Genomic DNA, 21,470 nt, shown 5'->3' with positions numbered 1-21,470 from the left:
CCAATATTAATGATATTAATAATAGATTGTGTTATTTTCTAATAATAATAACTATAATAATGATATTAAAAATACTAATATTGATAAAGGTAATAGTAATAATAAATATTCTTTAATAATAATTTAATCTTTTTGTAATTTTACTACTAATTATGATATGATTATTGATAACAATAATACTAATAATAATATAACAAATCAATTGTATCAAATTTCATAATTATGTATTATACATAATAATAATAATAACCCTGTTTTTAATATTAAGTACTTATTATAATAATATTAATGAAAGTAATAATAATAATATTAGTAGAGATGTCTAATTAAATGCATTAAATTTCATATCCATATCTTATCTATAATAATATAACTAATACTGAGATTATTTATTATTATTAATATTAGTCTTAACAATAATGATGAAAGTAATAATAATGTTACTATAACAACTATATTTTAACTTGTTAATAATATATTAACAATTATGTAATATTTAATAATAATAATATATTATATAATAACTTTTATGGATTCTTTATTTTTTATAAATTATATTATATATATACATATGATAATTATACATGGGAATCCTATATATTTATATATAGATTCGTCTTAAATTACACTTAACTATTTGATATCTTATTTTACGTTTTTAATTCTAATGTTTTAAATTATATTTATAATTTCAACTTATTACATGTATTTACATGTATATATATATACATATTTATTTATAAATAATTGTTCATGAATCGTCGGGTATAGTCAATGGTTAATTTAATATATAAACAGAGTTCCAAAATTTTTGAGACTCAACAATACAGACTTTGCTTATCGTGTCGAAATCATATAAGAATTTAAGTTTTAAATTTGGTCGGAAATTTCTGGGTCGTCACACCATGGGTGATCAAACTGCTATTACATTGATTAGTAAGATAGACTTTGGTGACCCTCTTTATTTGCAAGCTAGTGACACAACCAATACACCCCTAATATCCATTAAGCTAAAAGGGACTGAAAACTACAATGTTTGGAGTAGAGCTATGTTACTTGCTTTATCCACTAAAAACAAAGTAGGGTTTGTTGATGGATCATGTAGAAAAAATACTGATAATGATGTTCTTGTTGCTCAGTGGGATAGGTGTAATTCTGTTGTGCTATCTTGGTTGCTAAGTTCTATATCTGAAGAATTATACTCTGGTCAAATATTTTCTGCCACTGCTTCTACTATTTGGACTGAACTTAAGGAAACCTATGATAAAGTTGATGGCTCTATAACATTTAATTTACATCAAAAAATCAGCTCTGTTAAACAAAGTGGTAGTAGTCTGTCTGAATATTATCATAAACTTAACACATGATGGAAACAATATGATGAAATGGTTAAGTTACCTACCTGTACTTGTGCTGCCGCTCCTGAATTTCAAAGACATAACAAAGTCTTAAAATTGATGCAATTTTTAATGGGATTAGATGACACTTACATGTCAACCAGAAGTAATCTTTTGCTTAGAGACCCTTTACCTGATGTTAAGTCCGCATATGCTATTCTGTCAAGGGAAGAGTCACACAGGGGGGGTTTCTGGGTTTGGGTCATCTAAATCTCAAAATTCTGCTTTTATTGCTCAAACCAAAAGCAATTCTTGGACAAACAGAAATAATAATAATGGTAGTTTTGGAAGAGGAAGAGGGTTTAATAGGGGTCCTAACCCAAATCTTAAATGTACAAAGTGCAATAAACTAGGGCACACCATTGATAGATGTTATGAAATTGTTGGATACCCCACTAATTATAAGAAACCTGTCAATGGACCTACAAGTAAGTCCACCACTTATGTATCTAGTTGTGCTGCTTCTGATTCATTATCTGGCTCCACTAGTTCCTCTTCTAACTCTGGTGCTACTAATGCTTCTAATTCTGTTCCTATGATATTAAGTAATGAGCAAATGATGAAACTTTTAAGAATGCTTAATGATAAAGGTCCTCAAGCCACAGAATCTGTCTCAAACATGTCAGGCACTATAATGAATAACAATGTGTTCTTCAATAACAACTTTCACAAGTTTTTTAACTTTAATTCTGGGCTAAACAGAAGTCAAGGGTGGATTATAGACTCTGGTGCTAGTCAACACATGACTGCTTCTGAACATGGTCTAGACAACATTGTTGATGTGTCTGATTTAAATTTACAATGTCTCACCCCAATGGTACTAAAGCTAAAGTAAAGAAAATTGGAAACCTAAGATTAAACAAAGACATTTTGTTAACTGATGTGTTAATTGTCCCTGGTTATTGTGTGAGTCTATTGTCTGTCCACAAACTGGTTAAAGAAAATAAAATGTTTGTTGGTTTTGATGCCTTTAACTGCTATATTCAGGATTTGAAAACAAGAACTACCTGGGGACTGGTAGTGTGAATGGTGGCTTATATGTATTTGATTACTTGAAAGGTGATCCTCTTATGTGCAATTCTGTGTATGCTTGCAATTTTGATCCTGTCCTTTTATGGCATAACAGACTTGGGCACCCTTCTAGTCCTGTCCTCAACATTCTTAAACACAGACTTAACCTGGATAAGAATGTTGATGACCTTCCTTGTGAAACCTGCCTAAAAGCCAAACAAATTAGAGAACATTTTCCTTTAAGTGACCATGTCACAAAAGAACTAGGTGAACTAATACACATGGATTTATGGGGCCCATATCGGGTTACCAGCAGGGAAGGGTATAAATATTTCTTGACCATTGTTGATGACTACACAAGGGCTGTGTGGGTTTATCTGCTTAATTCAAAAGATGAAGTTTTTGAAAACTTTCTTAACTATGCAAATCTTTTATTAAATCAATTTGAGAAAAGAATCAAAGTGATTAGAACTGATAATGGGACTGAATTCTTAAACAGTCAAATGAAAAACTTTACAAATGAAAAAGGTATTGTTCATCAAACCACTATAGCCCACACACCACAACATAATGGGTTGGTAGAAAGGAAACATAGACACCTCTTAAATGTGGCTAGGTCTCTTATGTTTCAAGGGGGGATTCCCTTATATCTATGGACTGAATGCATTTTAACTGCCACTTATCTGATCAACATGATTCCATCTAAGGTGCTTGCAGGCTTGTCTCCTTTTCAAAAAATATACTGTTCAGAACCATCTCTCTCCCACATCAGAAACTTTAGATGTCTTGTTTTTTCAAAAGTCTTAGATGAGTCTGACAAATTCAAACCAAGGTCTGAAAAATGTGTTTTAGTTGGTTTTGACTCCAACAAAAAGGGCTATAAATTATGGAGTCTTGAAAACAAAAAAAATTGTATTTTCTAGAGATGTCAAGTTTTTTGAAAATATTTTTCCTTTTAAAAATTCAAAACCAAACAATCTTAAAAATGAGTTTGCTGATCAACTCAGCTTCTTTGATCTTTTTTCTGTCTAAAATGACACCAATATTTCTGAAAATCCCTATGATGAAGGGAGAAGTCATCCTGTGGGGCCTACTGTAATGGCAGACACTCCTTGTGTCCCAACAGGGAGTGGAGGTAGTCACAGTAACCCTAATGAGGATGATGGTCATGTTAATGATCTCCCTGAGGGTACCTCAAATGAAAATCATTCTGAACCTACAAATGATGAGCCTGCCACCCTTAGAAGATCAAGTAGGCAAACTGCCCTTCCTAGAAAACTTAGTGACTATGTGGTTGAGGGCAAGGTCTTAGCAAAGAAAACTATTGTTTTGTGTCTAGCCTAGACAAAAGCATAGAGCCCACCTCTTATGACCAAGCCATTAAAGACCCTAATTGGATTAATGCCATGAATGATGAAATGAAAGCATTATTAGAAAATAACACATGGGTTCTTACTGACCTACCTATTGGAAGGAAACCTGTTGGATGCAAATGGATATATAAGATAAAATATAAGTCCACAGGTGAAATTGATAGGTATAAGGCCAGACTTGTTGCCAAGGGGTACAGTCAAAGGGAGGGTCTAGACTATGATGAGACTTTCTCTCCTGTGGCTAAAATGGTAACTGTGAGATGCTTGTTAACCTTAGCTGTTAAGAATGACTGGAAATTATACCAACTAGATGTTAACAATGCTTTTTTATATGGTGATCTTGTTGAAGATGTCTATATGGAATTACCCCAAGGCTATTATTCTGCTAATGAAACCAAAGTATGCAAGTTAGTTAAATCTCTCTATGGCCTAAAACAAGCCCCTAGGCAATGGAATGAAATATTGTCTATGACCTTAAAGGAACATGGTTTTGTGCAAAGTATGAATGACTATTCTTTATATGTTAAGGAATCGGATTCTGTGTTTTTGGCTGTCTTAGTCTATGTTGATGATATGATTGTGACTGGAAATGATGAAAATGAGGTTTGTAAAGTTAAAAATTTCTTGAAAACTAAGTTTCATATCAAAGACCTTGGTGAATTAAAGTACTTTCTTGGAATTAAAGTTTTAAAAACTGAAAATGGTATATGTTTATCTCAAAGAAAGTATTGTGTTGAATTGCTTGATGAATTTGGTTTGGTGGGAAGTAAACCTGTTGGTGCCCTTCTTGAGTCCAACCTTGTGATTAATTCTGACCCCACTGATAAAGACAAAAGGCTTACTGATGTTACCAAATACCAACAATTAATTGGGAAACTTATATATCTTACCATGACAAGACCAGACATATCTTTCATTGTTCAATGCCTTAGTCAGTTCATGCACGACCCCTTACAATCTCATCTCAAGATTTCATTAAGACTTCTGAGATACTTAAAAGGCTCTCCAGGTAAAGGTATTGTCATCTCCAAATCTGACACTACCTCTCTCTCTGCCTATGTTGATGCTGACTGGGTAAGTGTCTGACCTCTAGAAAATCCATTACTGGTTACTCTGTATTTTTTTGTGGATCCTTAGTTTCTTGGAAAAGCAAGAAACAAAGCACTGTATCCAGATCCTCCACAGAATCTGAATATAGGGCTATGGCTTCTGTTACATGTGAACTATTGTGGATTTTAAAAATTCTAAATGATCTCAAAGTCAAAATCCTCTTACCAATTGATCTTTATTGTGACAATAGGTCCGTTATTCAAATAGCAGCCAACCCTGTTTTCCATGAAAGAACAAAACACTTTGAAATTGATTTACATATTGTGAGGAATAAATGTAACTCTGGAGTTCTTAACATTGTCAATATTGAATCTCAAAATCAAATAGCTGACATCTTTACTAAAGGGTTGGGTATTGGTCAACATTCCTTTTTATGTGATAAACTTGGTCTCATGGACTTATTTCAGGCTTAGATTGAGGGGGGATGTTAAAATTGTCAATCTTAAGCCTGAAATCTTTTGCTCTTTACTCATTATATGATTAGTGTTTTGCAGGCTTTGTATTTTGGGCTGCTTAAACTTGTTGCTGTTTGCTGGGTCTTTTTGGGTCCATTTGTTGCTGTTGGGCTTTAGTTGCTGTCCAGCCCATCTCCTTGTCTTATTGCAGCCCATCTGATGTATTTAAAGTGGAGTGCAGCTGAGTGTTTAGGGCAACACACAAAAAAGACATACGCTCCTCTTCTCTTCATCGTGGTGTTTTTTTCATCTTTTTCAGCCGATACTTTTGATTAGGGTTAACACCCATCTTTTATAATCAATCCAATCTACAATACTGAGCGTGTTCTTGTTATTTTTCTTCTCCAATTTTGGTTGAGCTTTGGATTATATTTACTAGTTGAACCGATTGTAAGTGCTACAATTTTAGCACTGTTATTGAGTGATAATTGATTCGCCTTTGTTCATCTGCACTAGTTTCTCTTTTTCTAACAAATTGTTCTCGAGTACCTTTCACAATTAGGATGGCTTTGAATTTAATATTTGTATGTGTTTTGCAGAAGAAGGTAAAACGTCACTTTCCTGGGTTGCACGACTGAAAATAGCATTAGGAGCGGCTCAAGGTATGTCTTTATTACATCAAAAGAAGCAACCAGCGTATATGCAATTTAAAACCTTTCTTATTTTGGTGGACTCGGTAAAACCGATTTCCTTCTTACATACTCCCATTTTACATCTGAAACATCACATAAGTTTATGTTTCCTCTATTTACATGTATCAGGAAAATAATGCTACACTTTCCGACTCTGAAGTGGTAGAAGAAGATTCATTCTTTACTGTCGGCTCATACGATTTAAGTAAAGATACGACAGTTTATGCCTCACCTGAGTGGTGTCGTTACAAAGCTGACAAGTTTGATGGTTTTTATTTACCAAACTCTCATTCCGTAAAAGTTGGTAAGTTTTTCTTTTAAGGTGTATCTGCTCCAATTACTTTTGGAATGTACTATGAAATGTTACTGATCTAATCCTTTTCTACTGTTTGAAAGTTACATTGCAACCAATTTGTTACATGGTACTTGGCAAGGGGACACATGTATATGCCCTTGTTTTATTATTTATATCCTTGCCAACTTCCTTTGGCAGGAAGAACAAATATGGCAGGATTTGGCATAAAGAGCGAAATATATTCTTTTGGGGTGGTACTGCTAGAAATACTAACAGGGCTTCCGGTATATGATGAGAAGAGACATTACGGAAAACAAAATTTGGTGAATTTGGCTACTCCATTGCTGTCAGAAAGAGAAAATCTGGGAATGATCATGGATTCGCAACTTCTAGATAACCATCATCCTCCAAAGGGAGCATTCAAGTTGGCGAAACTCATTTCAAATTGTCTTCGACGGTATCAAGAACAGCGCCCATCAATGGAAGAAATCTCGCAGGTCTTGCATGAGTGCTATCTTGAAGGAACTAATTAATATAGTTGACTCCTAAATATACTAAATAATATATAATTCTTCTTTTCAAATATCATGGTTGGTCCCCAAAGTTTGTACTAAAAATCAGATTGGGACCTAAAGTTTAAATCAATCAAGGTTGGTTCCAAGTTTTAAACATAATACATGAATGGTCCTAGGTTTTAACGATCGTTAGTATCTACTAGTCAGGTTAAACACATGATTAGCACATGATGAACACATGATTAAAATGTGAGGGTATTTTCGTCAAATTCAGTCAGATTAGTCAATTTGCTTCAACATGTTTAAGAACATCTTCACCTTAAAAAACACCTTCATCACCAAACACAACCACTCATCAACTACCTCTAAACAAAACACCATCATCAACAAAAACATACAAATTCTTAAAATAAAATTATATATACACCTATATTTAAACAATCAAATCCATTACAACGAATTGAAGTCCAGATCCAAAATTTAACCTGTGTTGGATAGTATTTGTGTTTCTACATACTACTAAATATATCACCGAACCTTTTCTCATGTTTGCTTCGAGTGTTTAAAAAGATTAGCATCAATTAGTCTAAATATGGTTTTCATAGTTGTGATATCTTCTTCAAAATTTCGGCGGATTCAAAATCACGACAAAAAATAAAAACCATTTTTTTGTTAGAACCTAGATATCAAACCCAAATTCCAGCAAAATTACAGCAACTCAATGTTACGTTTTTCGGCGACTCGAAGTTGTGTCGTTTCAAGTTACCTTTTCAGATCTAAAGATTTTAACATCGAGCTTTCATGTATGGTATCAAAATTTCTCTTTTTCAACATCGTTTCGATGATGATTGTGGTTTTTGCCAACAATCACCGATTGCGTTTGGGGTGAGAGAATTGAAGAGGATATAACAATTGTATGTGTATTTGACGTAATTTGTTGATTTCCATATGTATAATTCCCAGATGCTGCTGTTGACGTTTTAAAAAATACCCATTGAACCTAATTTGTAAAATATGGGTTTGGTTGGTTCCGACGATATGAAGATTTAGATTTGATAGAAGTGAAAAGATATGAAGATTAAAGAAATTACGGTTGGTGGATTTTAATATGATTAATGAACGTGTTTGAAGATTAAAAAAATTAGGGTTACCTAATTTGTTGTAAGCGAAAAGACAAAAAAACACTCATGTTTTTTTCACGTGATAAGGTTAACTAGATGGTTTTAACGCTCGTTTAATTCTGGGACCAAACGTGTACTATGCTTAAAACTTGGGATCAAACATGATTGATTTAAACTTTAGGTCTCAATCTGATTTTTGGTACAAACTTTGGGGACCAACCATGATATTTTTTCTGAAATAAATATATATATTTGGATGTGATCATGTGATACATTTTTTGTGACTTATCGAAAAAGACTATGTTTGAACTATACTAGTCATCTATCTATAAGATTGTACAATATTCTCTCCGCGGCCGTCTAATGGTATATTGAGATCTATGAGTGCGTGTTACTTGCATACCCCAAGTTCAACCACGATACTTTCGTTGAAAGCCAGTTGGCATAATAGTTGATAACAGATTTTCAAAACAAGTTAGATCTATAACACACTATCAAAGCACTTACACAAGTCCTTAATATCAAAGTATTTTTGAATGGCTCTATTTTTGAGTCAACAGCGATCATTGATTTATTGGTGTCTTGACTGCCGTTTATAGCCTAGATTGAATTTCAGACAGGATTTAAAATTCATGAAAATTTGATTCTACTATTTTCATAGCGTCTCAAATTTAATTTTAATTTTAATTTTAATTCACTATTTTTTTTTATAAAAATTTTCTACTTATTGGCCGGAGATTTACTCGAAAGCAATCTCTTTATCCGTTGAATAGAGAGAGGGATGACTTTCTCTACTTTTGAAAAAATTTTCATTCTGGGTGAAAAATGACTTGTTTTTATTCTCGGATAGAGGAAGGATTGTCTACATCTCACCTCCTTCATACACCACTCTTGTGGTATTGAGTTGTTATTGTTGTTGTTGTTGTTGTTGTTGCTGCTGCTATCCAGTATCCATTTTTTACTAACAACATATATATTTGTTCATTCGTAGGAGTATCACCAGATTTGTTTGCAACACATTTATTTTAAACACGTGTTTTAGGCGTATCATTTTTCATATAAGACACACATAACTTTGGTAACCTTAATAATTGAACAAGACAACATTATAAAGACATAATTTTTATTTTTAGAAACAAAAATTGAATAATTGAATACGATTTATTAGCTGAAGAGATGATACTATCAATACCAGCCGGCTAGCCGATCCAAAATATACCCCATGACCAGCACCTAGGAAGCTCATGAAATATAGCCAATGATATTACCTGACCAAACATGTCAACGTTTCACACTTGCTGAGATTCATTCTGCAACCAACAACTTTGATGAGACATTCGTTATTGGGCAAGGAGGTTTCGGTAAAGTGTTGATGAGACATTCGTTATTGGGAGTTGCTGAAATTCGTAGCTCACAACTTGAGGGGAGTATAAAGACAAGTCAAGAGGGTCAAACAAAGTCAACTACAAGTTGGCCATTTGGATAAATGTACATAGAACAGGGACTGTTTGTGTACATATTGTAAATAGTTTGTTATGTTTCTTTTAGGTCATTAAATTAGGTAAGAGAAAATTGTTTGAAAATGAATTCGACTCTCACTAAATTTCTATTGTATGTATTCAACTTTCAAATCTCCTATTGTATGCATTCAAGTATTTTAATTACTCTATTGTATGTATTAAGTAACTTGTAAAGAATGTAACAGGTTAATATGTGAAAAAAGTTCGTGGTTGGTCCCTAGACTTAACGTTTGTTAATTTTTTTCGTTAAGTCTTATTTCATCCTACCAACCATAATCCAATTCTAACCAAAACAATGAAATTAAAACCTTCCATTAATTAAAACAAGGAATCGGTGTGTACCAAAAAACTTCTATATATATATATATATATATATATATATATATATATATATATATATATATATATATATATATATATATATAAATATATAAATAAAAGTTCATACAATGAACGTACAATGGACAAAAAAATATCAATAAACAAAGTCACGCTTGTTACTTCCATTTTATTACAGCTTGCACCATGACCATTGAAGAATAGAGATGCAAAAAACAAGATCTGAAACTATACAATAATTAGTTTGAATTACCTTTTGTTAAACGTTCCATTTGTAAAGCTTGATATCTTCCTTTTTTTGTTATCTCAGATCCACCAGAAATTGTAGCAATCGCAATATCATCATCAAGATAAGTAGCATCCACTAATTCTTATTCGTTTTTCACATCAGTTCGTTTTCATAAAAATGAAAGTCATCAAATGATGATCAACAACGAGTTCTAAGATCAAATACGTGTTCGTTATCACTTGTTCGAGCTAGTTGAACCTTCAATCGATCTAAAACACAACGAAAAATTTCTAGATATGAGGTTCTTCATTTGGTCAACAAAAGTCAACGAATCAATTAGAACGATTCTGTGATTTTCAGATGATATAAGTGACTCTCGAGCATTTGTTACATCATTACAAACATCTTTCATGAATGATCACTTATCTAAAAACATCTAAATCTCTAGTTTGATGTTTATTATTCATGGTTTAGGGTTGCTGTCAAAGACATAAAATAGGTTAAAAACTAACTCATCACAAGTGTCCTTGACAAATATAAAACCTTAAAAATCACAAGTATCCAGTGTCCTTCACGAAAGATGTTTGTACTAAGCATGAATGATGAATTTAAGGTTGAATAGTTAAGGGTTGTTAAAACTGAAAGTGCGTTTTTTAAAAGAACTTATTGACACTGTTTTATTATGTGTTGATCATGAATATTTGAAAATGAAAGAAAAAGATATATGTGAGGACAAATGATGTAATTTTATTTATAAACAATAAAAAATGCAATATCTGATAAATATAAGGGACTAATAATGTAATTTTGAAACTGGAGTGACCTGAAGTCAACCTCTTATAGCTGGTTAAATATATACAACAGTTTAATTTATAAAGTTAGATACATACAATAGAAGAGTTGAAAGTTGGGTGCATACGATAAGAATTTGGTGAAAGTTCTATTCATTTTGAAACAATTTGGTGAAAGTTCTATACAATAGGAATTTGGTGAAAGTTCTATGCATTTTGAAACAATTTTCCCATTAAGTAATTAAGGCTCATAAGTCGGTTTATGTATTATGAATCAATTCATACAATTGAGTGAGAAATGGAAGAAATTAATTTCCCAATTGTGTTTGTTATGATCATGTGTCATGTATCATTTCCTACGTCGTGTGCCAGGCACATGACTACTTTACCCTTCTCCCACTATAGTATAAATAGTAGTGCTAGGGTTCTTTTGTTGATTAGCTTATGAATTGTTGTGTGTGTGTTTACACATTTTCTTTCCCTTTCTCTCTCAATTCTCTTGTATTGTATTGTAATCATTTGAGCATTGTTCGATTATCAATACGAATTCGAGTATCTCCTTTGATTGCATTTCTTGTTTGTGCGATTCAAGGCATACTTAGATCTTCTACGATTCATATCCTAGAAAGATCATATCAATTGGTATCAGATTTCAAGTTTCGATTCCTAGGGTTTCATATCATAAAAAAAATAGACTTTGTTCATAAGAAATCAAAAAAAAAAAAAAGAAGAATCGGCGGCAAGATTAATTGGTGATTACAGATCAGTTTTATGATTACAGAAAGATCCGCGGATGCTTAGTGATCAATTCTACCAAATTTCGCGGTTTAATTCGTAATCTGATCAAGTTTTGCTCGAAATTGGTGTTCTAAGGGTTTCGAACAAAAATTCCTTAAATCAGTCAATTGCAGTGTTTTTAGCTCGATTAGTGTTTGTTTTATGTTAATCGGAAGTTTAGATTACAGTTCCGATCATTTTTGTAGCTTCAATAGCAGTTTTTGACGAATTTTACAATATCACCGCCACCGTCCGCCGTTCACCGTCGCACCGGAGTTCTAACTGTTTTCCTGGGTTGAAGATTTGTTGCAGGAAGTCAGGCGTACGCTCCATATTTGTGTTACACGGTTGACTACGTTCGCCATTGTTACATGATTGACTTCATCTTTTAGGGTTCTTGATAATTGTTTGTGTGAAGAAAAAGAGGAGAAATTACAAGTTGGTAAAAGAGAACGTACATGTGATCAATTTTCATGTTCTATTCCTGCTACTTGCAAGTTCATGATCAATTCATAGTTTTTTTTATGATACTGGAGAGCAGGCCCGGCCCTGAGGTAGTACAAGTTGTACATTTGCACAGGTAGGGGCCCAAAATAATCTAAAGCCCAACAACAGCCCTGACTATTTTTTCCAAACAACGTAATAGCCCATGCTTTGAAATAGGCTAAGATCTTAAGCACTCTAGCCCAACATTGTAATATTATCAAAATGCCATCAGACTAATGATTAAATACCACTGAAAACATTATATGGTCACCGATGTGGGAATGAAACTCATATATTACTGTATCACCTTTTCTCTTCACTTATCTATCTACATTCATATTTATTTTCGTGGCTTTAATTTGAGGCAAACTAAAGCAATTAAATTCACGCTAACCAATCCCAATTTCTTCAACTCAATGATATTTATTTATGTTAAGAGTATACGTATTGTATAAATATATATTTGTTAGCCTGGATGTGGGTTATCTTCATGCTTGTATCATTAGGTCTACTCCTGTTAAGCTATTTGGTGTCCAATAAGCTTGAAATCAGCGGTATAAACCTCTACTTACTACCACATACATATAAGTACACTTTTACAATAATTATTATAATTTATGTTTGATCTGATATGCTCTTTTGGGTAATCAAAGCTCTACAACACTGTTACGTACATGATTTTTAAGTGTTTTGAGGTTGGATCACAGGCTACAAGCTCACTAGGGCCTTTTTTTTTTTAAAATAAATCCTTACACAAATGCTTGACTTTTCCCGATCCAAATATAAATATAAATCCTTACAAGCTCACTGCGTTTTTTTAAATAGTTTATATTGTTCACTAGGGCCTTTTTTTCGCCTCGCTCAGGGCACTCAAATTCTCGGGACCGGCCCTGTTGGAGAGTAATGAAGATGACTCGATGGTGTAGGTGAAAAAAAAAAAAAACAAAGTGACCTGTACCTTTTTGTGGCCACGTGAAGTACCAGGAGTTGTATTGTGGTGTTTAATTGTATTCATTACATGGGCTTATAATCATTTAGAGTGGGCCATCAAATTAATTGCGGGTTTAAAAACTCCATGGAACTTTGGGCCTAACAGAATTATACCTTTAGTTTTAGTGGACTTAGTTAACGAACAACTGAAGTAATTTTAGGTGGGCTTCAAATAAGTGGACAAATTACCTTTTTAGCTGATTTCAGAAATTAGTGTTGGGATCAGATTAATCGAATTGCAATTTTTGAGACGGTAACCTGCCCATGGAAGTTATTGACACGAATTGCCAACGAGCACGAGGGTTATACAAATATTGATACGACGTTCAATAATGAGAACATAGCAATGGATGCTTTAAAAAGATCAATAGACGAACTTACTCAACGCGTGATGGCCATGAATATTAGTCCACCCACACAAGTGGGAACGGTTAGAGAGTATTGTGACAAATTTGATGTATGGGTAAAAAAGAAGAATTTTCCAGCATCACACGTCATGTTTACCTTCATTTCAGGGTTGCAACCGGATATTAGAAACAATGTTAACAGGTTCAAACCTAATACCCTTCGTGATGCGTATTGCTTGGCTAAATTAGAAGAAGATATGAACGAGGTATGTAAAAGAAGGAGTGCATCGGTTGCACAGCAAGATATAACAAATCTTCCTATCTCAACATCATGCTTGAGTGTCCAACCCATAAAGGATATATCTCCGTTACCTAATATGATGACTTCAGTAAGTACACTGCAACTTAGCGCTCAAATGACTAGTGAAAATTGTCAGAATAAGAGGCAGATTACACAAGAAGAGTTGGATGACAGATTGGCGAAATACTTGTGCCTTCATTGTGATAAAGTGTACACGCCTGGACATAAATGTAGTGGACGACGCGTTACAATTGAAATATTACCGCGCACTGATTGTATAATGCAAACTCGTGTTGATGAAGCAATCCATGAAGACAAAATGGTGATGGATAAACAGAATGCCAACAATGAAGTCATTCCCCAACTTTCTTTGAATGCCTTACGGGGATCTAGTGCATTCCAAACAATGAGAGTTAACGGTCGTGTTCAACAACAAGTGGTGCATATAATGGTTGATGTAAATAGCACTCACAATTTTCTAGACTTGAACATGGCAAAACGATTTGGTTGTCGACTTAATTCGGTTGACTCAATGAAAGTAATCGTACCTGGAAGCAACACAATTGTGACAACTAGTGCATGTGATGAATTTGAGTGGAAACTCAATGGACAAACTTTCACGAGTTCAATGATCATCGTACCCCTTAGTGGTTGTGACATGGTACTAGGGCTCCAATGGTTAGAGACCTTAGGAGACACAATATGGAAGTTTGACGTACCCAAAATGTTATTCAGTTACAAGGGTCACCGATTGGAATTACGAGATACACCACAACGAGCCAAAAAAGTTGTTCTTAATACGCTTCTTGAGAATAAGAATCAGTTCGTGGAAGGTGGACCGCCAATCAACGCTTTAATCTTTCCGGACAATATTGTTGTGGATGCAAATGATGAGTCAATTACGGTAATCACTGGAAATGATGAGTCGGGTGTGGTAGACACTGGGAATGATGAGTTGGTTACGGTTGACACTGAAATCGTTGATGACGTTTTCCCGCATGCGCTAAAAGAAGAGTCTGAATTGTGTGATGATGAAATGGTTGAGGATATAAAACGTTCTACGCATGAGCCAATTACACCGTTCCAATGTGTGGATGCAATTCTTGTTGAACCTAAATGCCATGCTATTGTTTTTCCTTTGAGCTCACATCGAAAGGGCGACATCAAGGCTCAACTGACAATTATAGATGCTGAAATTGAAAATGTAAATGTCAAAAAAGTTGACGTGCGAAATGAGCATGCTTATACTTGTTGGGTCAAGCAACAGCGAATGAAGCTTCACACCTTTCTCAAGGAAACAACGAAGACTAATAGTTCTTGCGACTTCACGCGGGAAATTCATTTCATCAATCGCAGACAGCTAGTACCATTGAGCAAAATTTTTGGGATGCGGGGTTGTGAAGAGCGAATCAAGAATACGTTAGAGTTTTATTTGTGGCCTAAATGGAAGACTAAACACAGTCATACATACAATAGTTTGGTAGCATGCTATTACGTCAAATGTATTATTTTTACTGAGAGCTACCATTACGGAGATCGTCCGGACATGATTATGGTTGATGCTGCAGTTGTTTTTGACCGGGGAAAACATGTGACGCTTGTTAGCAGCTCGTTTGTGTTTGATCGAGGAAGATCTTTTCGTGGTTTAATCGGGTTCAAACTCACTACTGCTATGAAGTCCCTTGACATCACTACTGCTGTGATTTCATCTCCAAGGAGATTCTTGAAGTTCATAATCTTTTCAAGGAGAACTGACTCTATTGTGGCCAATCACACATTCGTTTTTGATCGAGGAAAGCCTGTGATTATTGTTGACAGCACGTTCGTTTTTGATCTTGGAAGGTTTTTGTGTGTTTTTATGGACATTAACGCTGCACATGCTTGTCCCCAAGCATGTTTTGAAAAAGAGGGGATTGTCATGTATCATTTCCTACGTCATGTGCCAGGCACATGACTACTTTACCCTTCTCCCACTATAGTATAAATAGTAGTGCTAGGGTTCTTTTGTTGATTAGCTTATGAATTGTTGTGTGCGTGTTTACACATTTCATTTTCCTTTCTCTCAATTCTCTTGTATTGTATTGTAATCATTTTAGCATTGTTCGATTATCAATACGAATTCGAGTATCTCCTTTGATTGCATTTCTTGTTTGTGCTATTCAAGGCGTACTTAAATCTTCTACGATTCATATCCTAGAAAGATCATATCATCATGCTAAACTTCTCAAAAGCTTGGTCTTCAGCCATCGGTGTCGCCATTATTTGTTTGTTGATCCAAACCGATACTTCCAAACCCTAAAATCATACATTTTACAGGTGATTAAACGAGAGAGTTTTGTGGATCCGAAATCGAGAGAGTTAAAAAATCTGTTGGTGATGTCAGCCGCATAAGTGTACGGTGGTTAGGGTTTCTAAGGCGGTGGACGTCGGCGAAATCCCGTGCTTGGGGTGCCTTTGGATACTGGAATCGTGTTGTTAAAGTAACAAATTTACATAATTGCAATGCCTAATGTAGCTGATAATGAATGTGAAAGGATTTGAACTTTCGAAGCAAATGTAGGTTGTTGGTAATGGTATCTTGGGTAGATAGGATAGTGACAGCTAGATGAACACTCATTTATATGGCTGCTTTTACTTGATGCATATACAGTGCAACTGATAGATTACTGAATTTTCACTTCGTAATCTTAATTCAGTGTCGATATGAAATCTCTATAATAACTCAACAGATTCATTCAATTATGAACAGAGTGAATTTAAGAAGGGGGACGAAGAAGAGCAAAGAAAAAGAGATTGTAAACAGGTGGGTGAAAGATTAAGGAAAGGTAGATGGGAGATGAGAAATTAACCTGCACGTGAAGGAAATTTAACGGAAAAAATCAACGATTGTTACTCGTAACAAATGAAAACAAGTATGGCCATTCGCATTTTACATTTTTACTCATCCGCCTACAAACAATAAGGTAACATCCGTGAAATTTAATATTAAAATTAAGAATAGAAATATAAGAGTTATTTATTTTACTAGAAAGTAGTAGATATGAAACTCCGTTGACTTTTCTATCTTTCCATGTACCCTTAACTCTTTCTAAAAAGACTTTGTCATTGCCTGCCAACTAGCAAATCCTAAGTATACCCATTGACCACCAACTTTGAATCTATTGAACAGCTGCTCGGAAGATTTTGCCGATGATGTTACCTCAACATACGGTGGCTGCAGATACAAACTCCTCAATCATACTGCCCGAGCAAACCTGTCAACGTTTCACACTTGCTGAGATTCTGTCAGCCACCAACAACTTTGATGAGGCATTAGTTATTGGGCGAGGAGGTTTTGGTAATGTGTATAAATGTATCAGCAAAATTGGTTTACTAGACCAAGTTGCATTAAAACGCTTGCAAACTACATCTACCCAAGGAGCCCATGAATTTGAGGCTGAAATTGAGATTCTTTCCAAGCTGCGACATGCTAATCTTGTGTCACTAATCGGTTATTGCAGTGAAGAAAACGAGATGGTTTTAGCCTATGAGTTTATGCCCAATGGGAACCTTCAAGATCACCTCCACAAAACTGGTACAGATCTATCTTGGTTACAAAGATTAAAAATATGTATAGGTGCGGCTCGTGGGTTAGATTACCTTCACACAGGTACATCAACTCAGCACGGTGTGATACATCGCGATGTGAAGACCTCCAATATTTTGTTGGATGGAACTTTTGCTGCTAAAATTTCAGACTTTGGGTTAGCCACAGTTGGACCAATAAACCAGACACAAACTTTTGTGAGCACAATAGTCAAAGGGACATTTGGATGTATGGATCCATCTTATTTTCTCAGTGGACAACTGACAAGAAAATCCGATGTTTATGCCTTTGGGGTTGTCCTATTTGAGGTCTTGTCAGGTAGGAAAGCAATAGATCGAAGCATTGGCGAAGAGCAATGGAGTTTAGCAGTATGGATTCAAGACCAGATAAAAGATGGAAAACTCAATCAGATAATTGACCCTAGATTGAACGGACAAATCTCAAAAAAATCCATGGAGGAGTTTGCAAGCATAGCAGGACGTTGTTTGCATAATCAACCAAAACAACGCCCTACGATGGCTGAGGTTGTTTTTAAACTCGATTCCATTCTATTGCAGAAAGAAATACCACTGATTCTGTTGGTGATAAAGTCAATGTCATTAACAGACTTAGAAATTTCTTCACAGGCAAGGCTGAGTTGATGATGGTTACAGCAGGAGGAAGAAACGTTGAAATTTTTACTCAGCATGATCAGAAATCTAACGATCAAAATCTAATAGTTTTTAAATACACCGATTTGGAAAGAGCCACACATTATTTTTCAGTATAAGCTAACTGAGACCAGTTATGGAGGTTGGGTAGATAGGAATACGTATGCCCCAACAGAAAAAGGTGTTGGTTTGGTGATACATGTTACGAAGAAGCTTATTTATGGAACATCACAGGTAATTTGAATACTTACCTTTTTCGAACTAAGAAATATTGATGTAAAAATTTTTTTTGTTAACAGAATCATAGAAATTCTTACATTTTCTGTATATTATTAATATGCTTGATCATCTTTATTCACAAAGGGCCCTTGATGTAGGGTGAGTGCATAAGTTATTTATTTGGTGGAAATATCTTATACTAGAACATTATCTAATTATGCGTTAAGCCGTTAAGTAGTTCGAATACATATTATTTATTATACCCTGATGGTGTTATTATGCTACCGATTAAGAGCACTATATGATCAATCTATCAAAGAGTACTAAATATACCACTATCAATTGGGGCAGAGAGTCAGTGTAAGACTTAGTCTCACTATTACTATTTCTCAAATATTATGCAAGGCGTTTGGCGATCTCTCAGTGCTTAACACTCTCCAATTCTTAAATTGAATTTAGTGTTGCACAAATTCGGCTCCATTTGGTACTATACCGGAAATACCGGTTCGGGTACCAAACCGGTACCGTTTTCTTAGTTTGGTACGGTATTCGGTACTTGATTTTGGACAATTTTGGTTTCGGTACGGTTCTGTATTCGTACCGATCTCATTCCGAATGAGAAGAAACTAAAATGGGGTACAAGAAATTTGTATAACCATGTGAGTTTGTTTTCACTCTGGGTGGAGAAATGACTTGTCTTTATTCTCGGATAGGGGAAGGATTGTCTACATCTCACCTCCCCATACACCACTTATGTGGTATTGGGTTTTGTTGTTGTTGTTGTTGCATGTGAGTTTGTTTTCTTGGGTGGTAAAAGAGTTAATTCACAAAGGGCCCTTTATATACGTAGAGTACATAACAACCTAGCCTATAAATTAGGAATTATAATTCTATTACATTTACAAGAGATCTATTCCTTATTGCTATCATGAGATTGGAATATGTTTCCCATAAATTCTTGCATATTAGTAAGATTACACCTGAGTTTTTATTTTTGGTTTGCAGCTGCATCTAAAAGCTAATGAATTCAATCATCCTAACCTTGTAAAACTCGTTGGATATTGCCTGAATGAACAAGAACTATATAATGTTTATGAGCTCATTGCAGACCCAAGTTTAGAAAGTCATCTATTCAAACGTAAGATCATCTTTTGTATGCAACTGTGAAGACTTTTTCATACTTTTCCATTAAGAAATGGATTCAATGTAATGAACTAATATGACTATGGCTTTGAATCCTAGTGACTTAATGTATGTATATGTTTTTCCTATTCAGAAGAAGGTAAAACATCACTTTCTTGGGTTGCACGACTCAAAATAGCACTAGGAGCGGCTAATGGTCTGTTTTTCTTACATAAAAGGAATCAACCTGCATATATGCAATTTATTAAGACCTCTCTTATATTGGTTGACTCGGTAAAACTAATTGCCTTTTCACATACTCCCATTTACATCTAAAACATAACATCAATTTATGTTTTCTTTATTGCAAGTTTCAGGAAAATTGTGACGATCGCTCCAAATCCATTTGGCCGAATACGTCATTCATTGATTTCATTGCGAGGTATTTGACCTCTATATGATACGTTTTATAAACATTGCATTCTTTTGAAAAGGCACACCATAAATGAATATTAAATCAAAGGTTTTCGACATCTGATGATTTCTACATATAAACAATCACCTTATATAATAGTTTACAATAGTACTTCCATTGACAATGCAGTCTAAATAAGGTACATGGTGATGAATTGGTGAATGCAACGTTTTCTTGAAAAATATGCCATGTAAGATTCCATGCACATAGCTTGTCTATCATATAAGCAAACAGCGGAAGACTTCTAGGGAACCTGAGAATAAACATGCTAACAAGTGTCAACACAAAGGTTGGTGAGTTCATAGTTTTAGTGTTTCGCATAATCTGCATATAAAAGTGGATAACAAGATTTCAGTTGTTTCATCCAGAAACGTTTATCAAAATATTCTACGAAATTGAGCACCCTGGTAACTAAACTTAACGTATATATAATTTATACCCTTTGTATAATCATCTTAATAATACACGCAAACCAACGTGTATGCTTCTCAAATAGCATACGTCCGTTAAAAGGCTAGTGCTCTAGCTCGGACGGGGATATCAAGCCCTATGGATCCATATACTACTACTCGCGCCCACCAGTTCTTATAACTGGCAGTTAACAGTTACCAAAGCTAAGGGATTTTCGGTTCAAACTCAGTGTAGAATTTAGTATGTACTTGTATCCATTGCGTTTAAAATAAAGTGCATGTATTCTCAGCCCAAAAATATAGATTGCAAAAGTAATTAAAAAGGGAGCAAATGAATTTCACGCATATAAATATTGTATATCGGTTAATAAAGCATTTGCATATATTCTCAGCCCAAAAATGTAGAGAGTAAAAGGGATCTTATGAAACTCACCTTAGCAGCACATAAAGTTGTTCATCGTAATGTGACCGAAACTCGGATTACCAAATAATCGTAGATCTCAACGTATCAATATTGTGATACAATATTTCAGAAAAGTAAGTAGACGCAACAGAGATGATAAACACTAGGTTTGACTCACAAATATACCCCCGAACATTACCCATAACCTCCTTGGCAATAACCCATAATTTTCTTAGCTCTATCCCGCTTGAAAACCATTTTGAAAGTGACACGCTCATAACCTCGTCGTAGTATTTTATGTATAATACTAATTAATAATATTAATAATAATATTAATCTTAATAATAATAATAATAATAATAATAATAATAATAATAATAATAATAATAATAATAATAATAATAATATAAATAATAATAATACAGAGATAGATAGTAGATATGTGTGCTGAAATGAAATGAAATCGCTCGAATTTATAGATGTGGCCTGATTCTGATGCCCATGCGATCGCATGGGTTTTATGCCTATTTGCCATGCGATCGCATGGCCGTCAGATCCAGCTCACATATTTTTTGTAATTTTGTTTGTCGACATAATTTAATATAATATATATAATATATTTAATTTAAATAATTAATTATATATTATATTAAATTCACATGCATAGTTGACTTGTAATTTTTGTTCCGATAAGTCGTACGTCATCACTCGACTTATGTCCCGGTTCCGGTTTTTCGAGTGTCCCTTCGTACGTTGAGAAAACTTGTACATTACGTTTCGCGACTCGTACCTTTATCAAAATATAGTCTTAAATTATTCCTAAACTATACCACTCAAAGTATATCTTAAAATTTCGAGTATTTTGGTCATTTACTTCTATAAATCATCGTCTCGTTATTTGTTATTATATATATAA

At 34.3% G+C, this 21,470-nt stretch overlaps 2 protein-coding genes across 5 annotated transcripts; both read left to right on the top strand.

The window, feature by feature from the left end:
• Positions 1 to 905: 905 nt before the first annotated feature.
• On the top strand, positions 906 to 1,367 carry LOC139901782 (uncharacterized). Its single transcript, XM_071884459.1, has one exon. The coding sequence runs from the start codon at positions 906 to 908 to the stop codon at positions 1,365 to 1,367; it is 462 nt and encodes a 153-aa protein (XP_071740560.1).
• A 15,077-nt stretch (positions 1,368 to 16,444) lies between these two features.
• LOC139898219 (putative receptor-like protein kinase At5g39000) lies at positions 16,445 to 19,559 on the top strand. 4 transcript variants are annotated; one of them, XM_071880949.1, is made up of 5 exons: positions 16,445 to 16,601; positions 16,859 to 17,799; positions 17,902 to 18,159; positions 19,150 to 19,282; positions 19,421 to 19,559. In XM_071880949.1, the coding sequence occupies exons 1-3, from the start codon at positions 16,592 to 16,594 to the stop codon at positions 17,914 to 17,916; spliced, it is 966 nt and encodes a 321-aa protein (XP_071737050.1). In that variant the 5' UTR covers positions 16,445 to 16,591; the 3' UTR covers positions 17,917 to 18,159; positions 19,150 to 19,282; positions 19,421 to 19,559. The 4 variants fall into 4 exon arrangements, with proteins under 4 accessions (XP_071737050.1, XP_071737048.1, XP_071737047.1 ...); XM_071880947.1 differs by having other exon boundaries at positions 16,859 to 18,159; positions 19,424 to 19,559; XM_071880946.1 differs by having other exon boundaries at positions 16,859 to 18,159.
• The last annotated feature ends 1,911 nt before the right edge of the window (positions 19,560 to 21,470 follow it).

The sequence above is a fragment of the Rutidosis leptorrhynchoides genome, chromosome 3, assembly GCF_046630445.1.
Source record: "Rutidosis leptorrhynchoides isolate AG116_Rl617_1_P2 chromosome 3, CSIRO_AGI_Rlap_v1, whole genome shotgun sequence".
Taxonomy (NCBI): Eukaryota; Viridiplantae; Streptophyta; class Magnoliopsida; order Asterales; family Asteraceae; genus Rutidosis; species Rutidosis leptorrhynchoides.
This window is presented reverse-complemented; position numbering and strand designations above follow the sequence as displayed.